A 16,663-nucleotide genomic window follows, 5' to 3' on the forward strand; every position below is an offset into this window, starting at 1 on the left:
GAGGAGAGAGGGAGAGAGGAGAGAGGGAGAGAGGAGAGAGGAGAGATCTTGGAATATACAGCTCTAATGTTTCCAACAAATCCCTCCCATCAGGGTTAAGGAACCACATAGAAGAGGAGGCCATAAGAGCCAGTGGGGATGGAGGACCCCAGGAGAACAAAGCCGTCTGAATCAGCTGAGCACAGCTCATAGGAACCCAGAGGCTGAAGCAGCAAACACAGAGCCAAAACAGGTCCTCCATACCAGGTCCTGTCCATATGTAATATAGCACTCAGTTTAGTATCTGGTGGAGTATGTAAGTGAGTGGGTCTCTGACTCTTGGCCTCTCGTGGCGGGGCTCTGTTCCTTCTGTTGGGCTGTCTCGTGATGGTTTTATCTAATTTTATTTTCTTTTGACATGTCTGGTTGTTGTCTTTTAGAGGCCTGCTCTTTTCTAAGGAGAGGCAGAAAGGGAGTGGATGGGGTAGGTTAGGGGGAAGAACTAAGAGTAGAAGGAGGGAACTGTATTCAGGGTATATTGGATTAGGAAAGGCTATGTCTTCAGGTCTTCTTTAACCCGATAGCACCACACTGTCTCTATTGATGCCTTATATTCAACAAGAAGTAACATTTCTGAACAAACACAAAATACACTTTCTGATATCATTAGAAAACCTCAGCTCTAGCTTTGATTTTGAGTCTTCCTAAGAATGGTGCCCACCTTGTAGTGCATCACACAGGCAGGCTTGTATGGGTGCTCACTCTCGATGACAGCATAGTGATTGGAAGTGGTACACGCCGAGAGGCCTTGCTCGGGCTGGTTGCCTGTCGTACTATCAGTTGACTGATTGGGATTGAACGCAGGGGGTGCATACTTCTGATTCAAAATGGCAACGGAGGGAAGCAATTGCTGGACAAGGCCAAAAACTTCTACAGCAACCTAGTAGATATAAAAAATATACATGATTAAATAAGTGTGAAATTCATTTTACTTAGAACTACCCTAATTGTTGGTAACTCTTATAAGTACCAGTTTACATACAGTTTCTATGAAGTATTTTTTTAAGAAATGTGTTTTTAGTGGGTAAAGAAATTTATTCTAAATATTATATCAAAATAATCTATATTTTAAAACCCTTGCTTTTCTGTGATCTATAATATATAGCTTTACTCTATTTAATTATGCCAAAGACTGTACAGTTTATGACGTTCTTCATGTCTTACCTCACTACTATAAAAATAATCTTTTTATTGATAATTTTATTAAAGCTGGACAGTTGGCATCAAGTTCAGAATTTTTTAAAAAAAAATCAGGTAACTTAATCTTTATGTCATATTTATAAAATAGATTTTCTATTCCTAAATTCTTCAAGTGTGAAGCCAATATGTACACTAAATCAATTAGCAATTCTGGGAACAATGAGACTTAGCTAATGAGTTCTAGCACTTAAGACGCTTTATCTGTTACCTATTACCCTAGTGCCTCAGTGATTAAAGGGAAGATGCAAGACCTGTGAAATGGTACCAGTGGTAAGAGGTTCAAAGTTATAGAATTTGATTACACACCTTGGGAATAGCAGCGGCTACTGGTCCTATGTAGGCTATAATAAGGGGAAGCAGCATGGAAAACAGACTGGAAGAGCTAAGCAGTTCTGGAATGTCATCAGCTAAAAAAAGCATTGAGACTGTAGTTAGAAGGTAGTTTGTTATACTGTATGCATGCTCTACTAACTTCTACCCTGTTATCCTCAGAAAGCTGTGCTTGACATCAACTACACATTTATGAAGGAAGGACAGGCTCAATTTATTCTAAGGAATTTATTGTTATTTCAATTCTTACAATAGATACTTCCCACTTTTTAAGAGGAAAAGTCAAATTACGAAGTGTTTGTATATCTTATAGTAAATTCATAACATGGTCTTATAGTAAATTCATATATACCTGTAAAACGCTAGAGAAAGGAGTAGAAGCTAGGGCAATGGTTTTAAACATGGCTACATGAGTGACGCGGAGCAAATTATTTAGAATATCAACAATATTTCCTCACTGAATGCTATTAGGATTAAGTTAATCGACATATAAAACTCTTAGAATAATATCTGTACATATAAACATTCCAAAAAGCATTTGTTGTTACAAAGCTATTGTGATTTCTTTTTTCCCATAAAGCACTTTGCTAATAGCCATTTTAGTTATTTACCCATGATCATGATGCTTAAAAGATTGGCTGAGCCTACTTATTTATATTGTAGGGCAATTATTCTTTCAAATATAGGGTTCTAAACCTATTGCATATGAACGAATGACATATATTAACAAAATACTTTTCAGCCTAGCCTAAACCTTTGGGATGGAACACCATTTTAGGTGAAAGGATAACCCTGAATATTTTATACTAGTACTTCTTCTTAGTGTATAGAAGATGCCTAGATACCCAGGTGGGGAACAGGAGAAAGGTAGCAATGCGATCCTTTGGACATTTCCATTCAAGAAAAATGCATGTGAGGTTGTACTAAGGCAGTTTGAACTAGGTACCGGAAGAACAGAGAAAGAAGAAAATACTAACTGGACTTTCCAGAGAAGAAATAGTTCTAGAACTTCATTTAGACAAGTAGATCTGAGGAGATGGACAGAGTTTTTCATCTGGTTATTCACTAGACATTTGGATGAATAGTTAATAGATACAGGAAGCACAGAAAAAAATTTTTTCATAATAGCAAAAAAAAAATTTACTACTTACAAGAAAATAAACAAAAATGAATTTAATCAGATGAGATGTTTCTCTTATTGACAAAACTAAAAAAATTAAAGTATTCTGTATTTTCTTTTTGGGGGGATCACTTTAAAAAAATCTTCCTCAGAGTATGAAGGGAATGAAAGATCCAAAATCAATACTGTATAGATGGATAAATAAGGAACTAAACACTCAGAGATTCTAAAAGGTATCTCCCCTTCGTTAACTCTCCACAAAGGAAGACCTACAGGTTCTAAAGGATAACAGTAAAGGAAGGAAAGGATAGTCTTACCGTCCACAGCAAGAGCTCTGTGCAGCAGGTCCTTAGCAGCTCGAACAACAGTGCTTACCACAGACAGTGCTCTGCTACAGTTTTTATCTTCTTCATTAGCTTTACTTAGAAGTTGGGATTGTAAATCTCCATCAAATTCACTTCTGTGGCATGAATAAGCATGAAAACAGTTTTCACTGAGAACTTTAGGCATCATCTTCTGATCAGAAACTCTCAATAAACTTAAAAGTGAAAAACAATTACAGTTAAGACAGTATATGTGGCATCAAATCTGAAGATGTAGGGGATGCAAAGAAATCTTCAGATTAGATGCCACTATGCAGTCATATATACTGGAATACAACATGAAGGTGATATATCAAAGTACCTGGTATGGTTTTTAATGACTGTATGGAAAGGTGCATGAAATAAAAAAAAAAAAGACAGTATATGTGCAATTATGTTAGTTTAGGATAAAGGCTTTGAACAAAAAAACCAAAGCAGACTATAAAGTAAAGGGTGCTATTTTTTGTTAGATTAAGTTGTTCTTTCTTAACTAATATTTAAGAAAGACCTGAATTGTGTTTAAAAACAAACTACAAATGGACCCATGGAAAATGTGAGAGAAAATTATCTGGACAGTGGGAGCCAGGTGCAGAGTTTACTGAAGAGGATTAGACAAGTAAACAGGGTCCGATCATATGGACTTTCAAGGCCAGAGTAGCAAAGGGAGAACTGAGGAGGGAGGGTACGCCTTCATTCCTATCAGAGAATGCTGACTGTACTGTGGGGGACTGAATGGAAAGGGCAGCAGAGAAAGAAGAGACACTGAGATAGAGATGATGGTCACTTTAAATTAGAGAGATTGGTGATCAGCAGTTCACTTATAGGAATAATAGGAGAAGTCACATGTAGAACACTTTACAAATACCTATGTCATAAATTACCAAATTAGATGCAAAAGAAAGAGAATTTTGAACAACAAGGTGTTTGGCTACAACTGGGTGCCTACTACGGGACACATTAAACCTACAACATCTATCGGCCAACCAAAGTAAGAACCCTTTTTTTAGGCAAGAACTATAAGGACTTATTAGAATGTCAGAAAAATAAACATGTGAATATGGGAACTCCATGCCCATATCTTAAAATTTCTTAAATTTAGAAACAATTACTCTACCTGATTATCAAATGACAGCTGATATCACTAAGACACCCATTATTACCCTTACAGGGGATATATGTTATGGTGATTTGAGGGTATTTTGTTACCTGGAGTCCTCTTTATTGTAAGTCATTACAAATGAGATTTGGGAAGAATGTTTAACTACTCAATGCCTTGGTTCCCTCTTCTGTGACTAAGGATAGAAAAAATTCCCACTGCATGACTAGCCAAGGCAAACACAAGAAGCACTACGTGTACAACATTAGTGGCTTGATACAAAGTTAGGTTGAGGGAAACAGGGAATAATTTCACTAAGATTATAGATAAGTTATTATACAAAAAAAAATATCAGACAACAAAAAATGTATAAATAGGGTTATTTTTCCTCAAAGATTATAATTTTCTGTTTTCCATCATTTACCTACCAAATAGCTCACTAAAGTACTCTAAGAACACTCCCACTATTATATGGTCTAGAGTCCCAGTGGCTAACCTGAGCAGGTGAAAATATTTTTAAATGTAAAACTATTCTTCAATTGGATGAAATAACCAGGGCAATACCACACCTGGAAAATCAGGTAGGTTACCTAGTTTAAATAATTATTTTAAAAATGAGTAAGTTCTACTTGTATTTTAAAATAAAATCAAATTATTAAAATAGTATCAGCAACATATATGGCAGTACAAAAAAACCTTTAGTGATATTGAAAGAATGACAAAAATTTAAAAGCATTTACTTTAATAGTTAATACTGAATTTACATTTTAAAATGAGGATTCTTCATAGGGTTTGACTAAGTATGTGCTAGGAAGATAAACTGAAATTTAGGTACATTACCAACTTGGCATATTTAATATCATTGTAAATGTTACCCACCACTTGCGCACATTCGTTTCTAACTATAAATAGACCTACCTATAGTATAGTATCTGGGGAATCTGTCCTCTGGTTTGGTTTGTGCCATTACTGCTCAAGCTGCATGTGCTGAAGGTAAAGGTCACCCCATCAGGGCACTGAACAGTGGTCATCCCTCCATCTCCATTGGCTGTACGGCTGCCATAGTTCCTCAAGCGCACAGCATACTTAACATTTTCCTTCATGATGAAAACATAAAGCATGTTATAGCCGTTCACAATAGAAGGAAAATACAGGAAGATCTCTAGCAGTAAACTACTCAAATATACTGAAATATTGTGGTCATTATGAATAATATCATTAAATGAGTTTTTAATGAATATAATAGCTAATACTTACTGAATACCTATTGATAACAGAATCTTTTCCAAATACTTACTTTATATGATCTAAATGAATTAATTCAAATGACCTCAGTAGGTAAGTATATTACTTGACAGTTAAAAGAATTTGAGTGGCGGTTGCTAAACAACTTGCCCAAAGTAACATAGCTGGGAAGCAGTAAGACTAGTAGTTGACATAGTAGTTGACAATCAACAACTACAGGTAGTACCTGTGCTTAATTACATGCATAAGATATTAGTCATACAAATATAAGCTAATATTGTTCTGTCAGTTTAAATTCTTAAAATAATTTAAGTATTTTAAAACCATAATTGTGAAATCTATTACATTTTTTTTAGAAGAAATTTACTCAGAGACAAAACTATGCACACAAACATAGGAAAAAAAAAATCCATGTATAACTGTCCACAATATGTAGGAAAACAGAGATGCAGATACTCATGTCTTATGATCCAGGAGGTTTTTGTATTTTTTTCTTTCATTTATGCCGGCTAGTTTTATGTCAACTACACACAAACTGTAGTCATCTGAAAGGAGGGAACCTTAACTGAATACACCCATTAGATCAGGCTGCAGGCAAGCCTGTAGGGCATTTTCTTAGTGATTGATGTGGAAGACCAAGTCTATTATGGGTGGTGCCACCCCCAGGCTGGTGGTCGTGGGTTCTATAAGAAAGCAAGCTGAACAAGCAGTGAAGAGCAGGCCAATATGCAACACTCTTCCACGCCCACTGCATCTGTTTCTGCCTTCAGGGTCCTGCTCTGTTTGAGTTTCTGCTCTGATTGCCCTCAGTGATGGATGTGGAAATGTAAACGAAATAAACTCGGCCAACTAATACCAACTCTTAAGCCCGCCTTTGTTTTTCTTAAAGCATTTTTGGTGTGATATAAATTGGAAGCATGAAGACTAATGCATAATCAGTTTATTCTGCAACACCAAGGCTGTGCTTTGCTCTCATTACTTAAACAGTATGACGCTACAGTATTGACACTACACTCACCAATAGGAGAGGCTTAAAAGTAGTAAAATGACGATATGCCAGATTTAAGAAAGATCACTCTGGAGAATGCTATAGTAGCACTGAAACTGAATAAATACTACTATATATCTTTTCTACTTATATTTTAGCCCTTAAAAAGCTAACTCTATCTTACCCTGAATCTGGAACTGTCTGACCCTACAACCTAACAATTTGTCCTAGTACACCAGGCTTTGATACATGGAACGACCAGAGCATAATATAGTATACTACCTCGAATATTGTATTGGAGTAAGTAAATGCATGAGGAGTTAAAGCAACATAACAGATAAAAACCTTGGGGGAAGCCATAATCAATGCATCTTTATTGTTATTTTTGGTTTTTTTTTGGTTTTTCGAGACAGGGTTTCTCTGTATAGCCCTGGCTGTCCTGGAACTCACTTTGTAGACCAGGCTGGCCTCCAATTCAGAAATCCGCCTGCCTCTGCCTCCCAAGTGCTGGGATTAAAGGTGTGCGCCACTACGCCCGGCTGCATCTTTATTGTTAATTAGTATGCATGCATATCTATGTGGGAGTGTATGCCTATGCCTGTGAGTGCAGGCACCTGAAGAGGTCAGAAGAGGATATTGGGGACCCTGGATCTGAAGTACCTGGTGCTTGTGATCCACTGGACACAGGTGCTAGAATTCAAACTTATGTCCTCTGTGAGAGCAGCGCACAGAAGCACAGTGCACCCTCTCCACTCTACTCATCATTCTCTTTAACCGTGGAACACTACCTCTTAGTTTAAAAAGAAATGTGGTTGAATTACCTTTAAAGGAACAACTTTGTCAAGTCTGATTTCAGCTATGTCACTGGGTGAATCATCTGTTGTATAAGTTCCTTTAACTAATTCTAGAGATGTCCATCTATGAGAATGAGTTGAATCTCCTGCATGTTCACTCTAATGAAGATATAAAAACATTTACAAGATGGTTAACGTATTGTAGGAACAGTTCTGATTATAATTCTTTAATGTCTTCAGGTAGTTTTATTGCCTTGTATAAAAAAAAGTTAGTTATGGGCTAGTGAAGATAGATCAGCAGGCAAACAAGCTGACAGCCTGAGTTTAATCACACGGTGGGGAAGACTGGCTCCCACCGCTGTTCTCTGATCTCCACATATGCCACTTAGCATGTAAATGCATGTATGCACACACACTCACATACACAAATAAATGTATTAAAAAATGAAATTAGTCATTAGCATTTCTTTATACAAATTAAAGAAAGATTTTTGATACTCTAAGCTATTCACTTTCATCTTGTTTCCTGAAGACATTAAAACATAGATTGACTTGTACCATCTTAGGTCTTGGAAGTATTTGAACATCTTCAAGGAAAGACTGCACGCTGAGCCTAATGAAGTAGATGTTAATTAAAATTAATTAAGCAAAAGATCAGCCAAATAGATGCTATTACAAGAGACTTATTTTTGTGTTTTCTGTCTCATATTAGAGATACTTTGTAAAAATTCAAGCACTTAAAATAATTTTGATATTAGAGAAAAATAGAGCTACACCAATTAATAAACTCTATCTTTAGTAAGAATTTTCTATTAGTACTTTGATAAAATTGTGTAGCCTTTGTTAGAAGAAATAGTATTCACCTAATTGCTGTTCTAGGATCATGAAAAATGGCAACAGCAAAAAGCAAGCAAACAAACAAAAACAAAAACAAAACAAAACAAACCAACCAACCAACCAAATAAACAAACAAAACCCCACAAGTCTTGGAATAAAAGGCTTAGCTAAATACTTTCTAGTTTATAATTCCATTTAAAAATCTCTCCTTTTCTATAATTCCAAAACAAAAATAAACAAAATAAAGTAAGACAGAAGTGTGCTGAAATGTTCCAAACAAACATTAGGCTTTCCAGTTTACAGTGTACATATAGGTGATCTGTTAAATTTCTATGTTTGAAGTCATAGCACTAAGATGACTAAGTCATAAACTCTGATGACCACACAGCAAGAAAAATCCTGCAAGTGTGATACTCACATCATCAACCAACACCTCCAACTCATACTCATGGATACCACCTCCTCCATAGACAGCGAAACCAACAACAACAATTCCAGGTTTGTCTACTGCAAAACAGATTGCATCAGGGGACCCATTTCCAGTGTTCCAACTTCTTCCCTGACTTGTTTTTGTGAATCGGTTAGCACTGGCTTTGACAGAGTGAAGAGAATTAAGTCCATCAACCTATAAACAACACACACAATTCCATTAGCAGTTGTAAACCTGAGTATTATGAGTAACAGCTGAAACAAAATATTTAGTGGACACATGTTAGATATTAAACATCCATTTGAATGATGTATCTCATATTAAAAAAATATTTTCTGCTACATATATGTTACTTGACCCTTTTCCCTTGCTACTTTTGGCATATTCAGCCATCATTGGGAAGAGAGGCCCCTTGTTCTTGCAAACTTTATATCCCCATACAGGGGAATGCCAGGGCCAAGAAGTGGGAGTGGGTGGGTAGGGGAGCAGGGTGGGGGGAGGGTATAGGGGACATTAGGGATAGCATTTGAAATGTAAATGAAGAAAATATCTAATAAAATAATTAAAAAATATTTTCAAAAAAAAACTCACCATCTTTTTGGGAGGAAAACAAACAACAGAAGCATCAAAATCAGTTAAAACATTCAGGTAAGTTATAAAACATGGCTAAGAAAGGCAGTAGAAAGAGGAAAATAACAATAATTCACAAAATGTATCAAACATAATATTTGATACTTAAATTTTGTTATGTTGGCTACAGAACAAGATGTGCAATTTCTACTTTTGGGATTTATTCCAACGAGAAAGTTTACAAATATCTTAGCACAGTTACATAAACTATGGTATAGGTAAGACAGAGATTCTGCCCAGCCTTCATATGAATTTGTATATGTAAGTATAGACAGAGCAAAGCTTTGGAGCTTTTTGTTCTTTAAACACAATTTGTTTATTATTACCAGCCTGACCTCAGAACATTACTTGTTACTTATTAATAAAACAACAGGTGCAAGTTCATGGTGTTGTGTAATGAGGCAGCCAAGAACTTTGTCTAGAAAACTATACGTACTTTATATAAAGTGATGAGCTGCTCTATTAACGAGGAAGCAGTTAAAAGATGGGACTGGAATGGGGAAATGGCTCAGGTAGTAGTATTTGCTCTATAATCCTGGAGACCTGTGGTAAAGGCAGCATATCTGTAAGCCCATCAGTAGGAGGTGCACAAGCAGATATAACCTGGGGTTCTCTGACCACAGTCTAATAGATGAGTTTCTACATTCAGTGTGAGATCGTGCCTCAATAAATACAGTTGAGAAGGACTGAGATAGACACCTAATATCAATCTCTGGCTTCTACATATATATACACACATAGTGAGGCATACCTATATGTACACATGCATACATACCACAAGTGTGCATGTGCACACACACACACACACACTGTGAAAGAGATTGAGAGAGTGAGTTTTAAAAGGTAAAAATAAAATGAGTAAATCATAGAAGAACAGGAAAGCAAAAAACATCTATTATTTTGTGTACATATATGCTGTGCAGGAGCACACACAGAAGGCAAAGGACATCAGGTATTTTGTTCTATTACTCTACCTTACTCATGAGAAACAGGAGCTAGACTGGCAGCAAAAAGAGCCAGAGATCCTTTCTAAACACATATCCCTGACCTAATTGGAAATTGTGAATAAAGAAACAACATGGAAAGGTAAGTATGTCTCTTGTTACTGTTCTCTATCGTTTTGAAGAAGAGCCTTTTTGAATAACCCAGACTAGCCTCACCTTGCTTCTACTTCTTGAGTGCTGGGATTACTGGCATGTACTATATATAGTGAGTGATACTGTAAAAGAGAGAGCAAGCCTGCTTTGGGAAAGAAACTGACAGGAAATGACCATCAGAAATAAGCTTTACTGACACACAGGCCTTTTACATACTGAGGTAGGTGAGTATTAAATATCGGGGACAATATGAAGAGGTCTTTAAGGGAAAGAGGACCTTCGCTAAGATGTCTAAGTAAAAGAGAAAGAAAGCTACCACAGACAGGATGATGGTGGGGGTAGATGTTGTGGGGAGAACAGAGGAGAATCTTCAAAGAAATTAATCTCCTGAATGATAGAAAACACCTAACATGCATGTGTGAGTGTGTGTGTGTGTGTGTGTGTGTGTGTGTGTGTGTGTGTGTGATTAGAAGAGTGTGCTGAGAAGGACTATAAGTTACTAGTGATAAAGCCAAAAACAGCTTGGCTTCCTAACTGTCCCACACAGAGGTGTAGGGGTTTTGGCCTGACCTCTTTAGGCTATGAGATCTCGCATCCTACAGTGACCAGTGTCTTAAAGAGACAGGCTTACTTACCATTCTCCAGAAACACATGCTTATGTATCCAGTTTTGAAATAGCGCTCCTTACCTCAGACCCTAGGGCTGATGCAGTCAGCTCACTGACAATACTGGCCAGTAGTCCACAGGTGTTGGAGACCAGGTGTGAGGAAAAGAGCTCATTCTCCCTCCGAAGGCTGTTTCTCACCGGTAGCACAACAATGACCAGCATCTTCTCCAGCACTTCCCGGAAGCTTGTCATGCCCGAGATGTTCTCTTCACTCTACAGCAGGATACGGGAGAAGAGCGAAGCAAAGCTCTGCCTTACATCCCACAGGAGTAGAGTCCTCAGTGGACAATTCTTTCCATATGATAGATACCCTAAAGATCTATACCTCAATTAGTTCTTTTTGTTTCATAATTTACAAAATGTGTTTTTATTAGCTTTGTGACATTTTCACATACTTTCTTATTTTAACTACATGACAGTTTAAAATCTGTGTCTATGTGATAGACAATTAGTCATTCTATTTAAAATTATTTTTCTACAAGACTTCAGAAAAACTTGTCTCTATAAAAATGGTTTGTACATTTATGCAATTCCTACACAGCTAATCCTCTTACAACTATTATATTCAATTTCTGAAAGAAAACAAAAATCCCAATTTCTGTCAATAGAAACGTCCATTTGTGAAATTAGAATTTCATTAGAATTCAAACTCCAAAAAGACCCCCCCCAATATTGAAAAGATTATTAATTCACCTGCTACTTCACACAAAGTTCTGCCCTCTATTACAGTCTCATGCACTTCACCCATAGTGAAGGGAATGAGGCACACTTCAAGTTCATTAGAGGTCACAGTAACCAATCAATCCCTCAGTTTCACCGAAGATGAGAAAAAAAAAAAAAAAATCACACAGTTTGGTACTGAGTTGGAATTCTTCCACTGAGATTCAACTTTTCTGACTCAGGGGTATTATTTGCTATCACTCAGTTTTCTTTTTCTTTTTTTTTTTTTAATTTTTTTATTAGATATTTTCTTCATTTACATTTCAAAAGCTATCCTGAATATCCCCTATACCCTCCCCCTGCCCTGCTCCCCTGCCCACCCACTCCCACTTCTTGGCCCTGGTGTTCCCCTGTATGGGGTATATAACGTTTGCAAGACCAAGGGGCCTCTCTTCCCAACGATGGCTGACTAGGCCATCTTCTGCTATATATACAGTTAGAGACACGAGCTCTGGGGGTACTGATTAGTTCATATTATTGTTCCACCTATAGGGTTGCAGAGCCCTTCAGCTCCTTGGGTAATTTCTCTAGCTCCTCCATTGGGGTCTCTGTGTTCTATCCTATAGATGACTGTGGGCATCCACTTCTATATTTGCCAGGCACTGGCATAGCCTCACAAGAGATAGCTATATCATCACTCAGTTTTCAAAACCACATTCTTAGTTCCTAGATAAGTTATTTCTTTTATAATAATTATATTCCTGCTTTATACATAAGACTATTCATGAAAAAATAGAGTTTGAATGAACAGGGGCCTAGAAACTAAGTCATTTTCTCCTCAAATCAAATTTATATATGAATCACCTGTAGCAGAATTTTCCCATAAATACAAGAAGCTAATTACTGTGAGAAGGAGGTGGGCCTTCCAGGTCTGAAAGAGGAAGAGGGAAGGGGGGAGGGGACTCCCTTTTGGTAGGTGGGAGCAAGGAGGATACAATATAGACAGAGACTGTTAGTTTCGGTGGCAGGATTCTCGTGATTTCTAACAGAATAATTGGGGAATTTAGGATGCTAGGTTCTCTGCCCAGCGATTATATTATCTGTTGGTTCTAAACTACCATTGCCTGGTGTTTTCCTTCCACGGTGATTCAACTGAGCTCTAGGGAGATGTGACCATGGGGAGGAGAAAACGATTTCAGAGCTCTGGAGAGGCAGAGCCCTCTTTGGTGGGACAGGCTTGGGCAAAATGGAACCATGAGGTCCCTCCCAGTACTGGGCTGGGACAGATGGAGACCGCAGACTGGTGTTTACTTGGAGATCAGAGATAGTGTGGATTACTTTTTAATATTATACGCAACAGTCGCCTACTTGGGAATCAGTCTGTCAGTCAGGGCTGTCATCAGCGTGACACACTATTTACTTCCTAAACTACAGTCTTAATGCTATACATAAAAGTGCTTAAAAATTTTTCCCCCATATTTCAGTTAGTCTATTAACATCTGAGTAAATTACAATATTTTTGTGAACTTCTAACCTAACAATTTTTAGGAATTAAGATAATCCATTTTTATTTAAAACTCAAGTTAGTTTTTCCCTTCCATCTTTCCCTTCTCCAGAAACTTCACTTTCCCAGAAAGTCTGCTTTGAAAAACAATCACTAGTGATACATTATAACCGAGAATCTTGTGGTGCTTCCTTTAGGAAATGTCTGCAGGAGAAAAGTATATGTGTTTCGTTTCTAGTTTGTAGCTGTCAAGAGAAGCAATACAAAAAGCTGGGGGCCTGGTGGCACACGCCTTTAATCCCAGCACTCGGGAGGCAGAGGCAGGTGGATTTCTGAGTTCAAGGCCAGCCTGGTCTACAAAGTGAGTTCCAAGACAGTCAGGACTATACAGTGAAACCCTGTCTCGAAAAACCAAACCAAACCAAACCAAACCAACCAACCAACCAACCAACCAACCAAACAAACAAACAAACAAAAAAAGAAGAAGCTGTTCAACAAACAAACAAACAAAAAAAAAAGAAGAAGCTGTTCTAATAATGTGACATGTCAGACAGTAACATATCAAAAGCAAGGTAATAGCTAACTTTCTAAATGATTTTTGGCAGTTTCTAGCAAACCTTTACATATTTTCCTTGACGTAAGAAAATTCTGCATAGGAGATAAGGGCACGTGCCAATAGCTGTAGGGCTTGGGAAACTAAGGCAGATGGATGCAAGTTTTAGCTAACTTAGAATACAAACGAAAAAGGATCATTCAATACGGAAAACTTAAACTGGGAAAATAATCAAGAAAATAATAAAGAGAAGTTAGGCAATGACACTGTTTAAAATATTAAATATTTGATACGTTCAAAATATATATATTTTGGGCATGGTTGATCATACTCCATGGCAAAATGTTAACATGTAGGAGAGGAAGGGGAAATTGATGTAACTGTATTTCAATTATGTATAAAAATTTTTTTATAAAAAATTTAAGTTATTAAAAAAACAGAAAAAGAATATGTATTAATTGTGGTATATTTTCAAAGACTTTAATTTAAACACATACTTAATTATTACTTTCTTTTTAGCAAATACACACAGAGCTTCAGTTTTCCAATTACACTTCCAGTTCTCTCTGAAAACACTGACAGCAAGCAATAGTGAAATGACAGTTTATCACCTGAAAATATCTGGTAAATTTTTTTTACCCACTTCAACCATAACCTAATTAAAATTACAGTAAATAAGTGTGCAATAAATACTTGCTAAAAGGTTGAAAAAGATATTTAGACTAATTTAAATTGCAAACAGCTGTCTATAAGATTAAGGTTAGTATATTCATAATCTCACCAGCATTGAAATTTAAAGAATAGATTTTAACTTTTTATAAATTTTTTTAGAAACAAATTACTATCTGAGTATTTCTTGCCCTGGCATTCATTAATAACTAATAAGGCTAATGTTTTCCAATGCTGGCTCTTAAATTACTTTAAATTTCTACTAGACCCTACAAAAATATGTGTCATTGATTTTTTTTTTAAATAGGGCTTTCTAACATTGCAATAGCAGTCACTAAGTGTTTCCTATGTTTAACATGCCAGCATAATTTATAAAACCCATTTCAGAAGTTATTTATTTCTTATGTATTTTATCCAGTCTTGTATTTTGTGTGTGCATGTGTATGTATGGAGGTGTGTGTATGCATGCTCGTAATAGTCAGAGCTCTGACAGTGTGTTAAGTGCTGGATCTCCTCCAAACATGGAGGGTCTGGATCACACTGAACTCCTGCTTGGCAGCAAAGCACTCTTAAGTACTGTGCCACTTTGATAATCCTATTTAGAACAGAAAAGATTGCTTATGCTCTGTAACTTACTTCCTTTTCTTGTCATTAATTGATTTATTCATTTTATATCTGATTGCTTTCCCCTCTCCTACTTGGTCCCCCCCCCCCAAGAGTCCCTACTCCCATTTCCCTCCCCTTCTTCTCTGAGATGTTTGTGCCCATCCTTCCCTGGGTATCCCCCATCCTGGCACGTTGAGTCTCTGCAGTGTAACTTACTTTCAAATGAAACAGCAATAAACAATTATATACATATTTACTGTCTAATCACACTTTAGAGGTGAGCTGTCATTTAGAATAAGACTGCTCATTACAGTTAACAATGGCCCCCATAGGCTCGTAGGATTGAGTGCTTGGTTCCCAGCCAGTGGAGCCACTTGAAAGGATTAGGACATGGAGCATTGTTGGAGAGGTCTGACCTTGTGAGAGGAGCTGTGTCTCACTGAGGTGAACTTCAAGGTTTCAAAAGCCCACACAAAGCCCAGTTTCTCTCTGCCTTCTGCTAGTGGATGGCAGGCCTGCCTGTTTCTATGCTCCCTGCCATGATGATCATTGGCTCATTACCCTCTGAAACTGTAGCAAGCCCCCAATTAAGTGCTTCTTCTATAAGATGCCTTCCTTGTGGTGTTTTGTCATGGCAATAAAAGAGTAAGACTTTTTCACATAAGCATGAGAAATAGAGAATAACTTATTATAAAAACAAATAACCATTTGCAAATATAATATTTTTTTAATAAGGAAGATGAGGTACCAATCTATGAATGTCTCTACTTATTGTTGTTTTATTCCTCCATTGTAAGAGATTTCCAAAAACGACATACCTGGCTGAGCTTTTCCATATGTCCCACTAAAAGTGGAAAACGATGAACTAGTGCTGAGTCGTTCTCCGTGCTGACTTGTTTAACAATCGATCGCAGCAACACTTCTCCATCATATGCAATAGGGAAGAGAGAAGTCAGCTTCACAGATGTGTGACACAGAGCTGACATAACAGCTGCAAGGAGCCGGCTACTCGATGTCTTAAAGTTTGCTTCCTGGATATCCTTGTAAGAACAAAAGTAACCCTTAAATACTGATCACTGTAAACCAAGTTTCTTCATATATACCCGTGTATATCACCCAGTCATCTAAATGGCTTCAATACTGGATAAAAGCACATCAATACAGTAAAAGACAATTAAACCATTATCTAGTAATAATGCGGAAGAAGACTCAAGAAAAGTTTACTTCCAGTCCTATTGCAACCCAATGGCCATACATGTGTTTGTCTATACAATCACATTCTTCCTAGCATCTTTCATTGTGAGATGTTGAAGGACTCTCATTGGAATCTATCAAAACACACAGTCTGTAAGCAGTGGAACTACTTTACACAAAAATAAAGAATAGGAATTGCACTTTTGTAATACCATTTTACTAAGGTCACAAAATGTTATATACCAGTTTATGTAGGAATCTTAGATCAACTGTTTTTTTTATTTTTTTTCTGATTCTTAAAAACTTAACCAAGGAAATTCTAACTCAAAAAAAAAATTATACATACACTACTTAGCTCTTCAAACATTTGTGTTTTCAGTGAAGTATAAAATACAGCAATACATCACTTTGATGCAATGCTGTAAAAGCTAGCCCAACAAAGGGAGACTGCTATGCTGAGAATACCTAATTTACCCACTGGCCCAAGCAGTACTCCTCTAGGGAACCACTAGTAGGATAAATATACTAGCCTTCTTTCATGGATCCAAGTACCCTGGGATTCCACTGTGATGATGATCAATCAGGAAGAGCAGGGTAAATAAAGCTGTCACTTCCGCAACAATATTAAATGAAAGTGGCAAG

At 37.0% G+C, this 16,663-nt stretch overlaps 1 protein-coding gene across 11 annotated transcripts in view; it reads right to left on the bottom strand.

The window, feature by feature from the left end:
* The window catches only part of Mycbp2 (MYC binding protein 2), a 230,396-nt gene that overhangs the window by 92,303 nt on the left and 121,430 nt on the right, over positions 1-16,663 (bottom strand). For 8 of the 11 annotated variants that reach the window (XM_029541562.1, XM_029541564.1, XM_021203103.2 and 5 more), the window contains 8 exons: positions 15,646-15,867; positions 10,857-11,048; positions 8,430-8,636; positions 7,202-7,333; positions 5,066-5,244; positions 3,007-3,149; positions 1,546-1,646; positions 701-919 (listed from right to left, as the gene is read on the bottom strand). In XM_029541562.1, coding sequence (XP_029397422.1) covers positions 701-919; positions 1,546-1,646; positions 3,007-3,149; positions 5,066-5,244; positions 7,202-7,333; positions 8,430-8,636; positions 10,857-11,048; positions 15,646-15,867 — 1,395 coding nt within the window. The remainder of the gene's footprint in view (positions 1-700; positions 920-1,545; positions 1,647-3,006; positions 3,150-5,065; positions 5,245-7,201; positions 7,334-8,429; positions 8,637-10,856; positions 11,049-15,645; positions 15,868-16,663) is intronic. The other 3 variants (XM_021203101.2, XM_021203102.2, XM_029541560.1) reach the window with 1 other exon arrangement.

Source organism: Mus pahari, chromosome 8, assembly GCF_900095145.1.
Source record: "Mus pahari chromosome 8, PAHARI_EIJ_v1.1, whole genome shotgun sequence".
Taxonomy (NCBI): domain Eukaryota; kingdom Metazoa; phylum Chordata; class Mammalia; order Rodentia; family Muridae; genus Mus; species Mus pahari.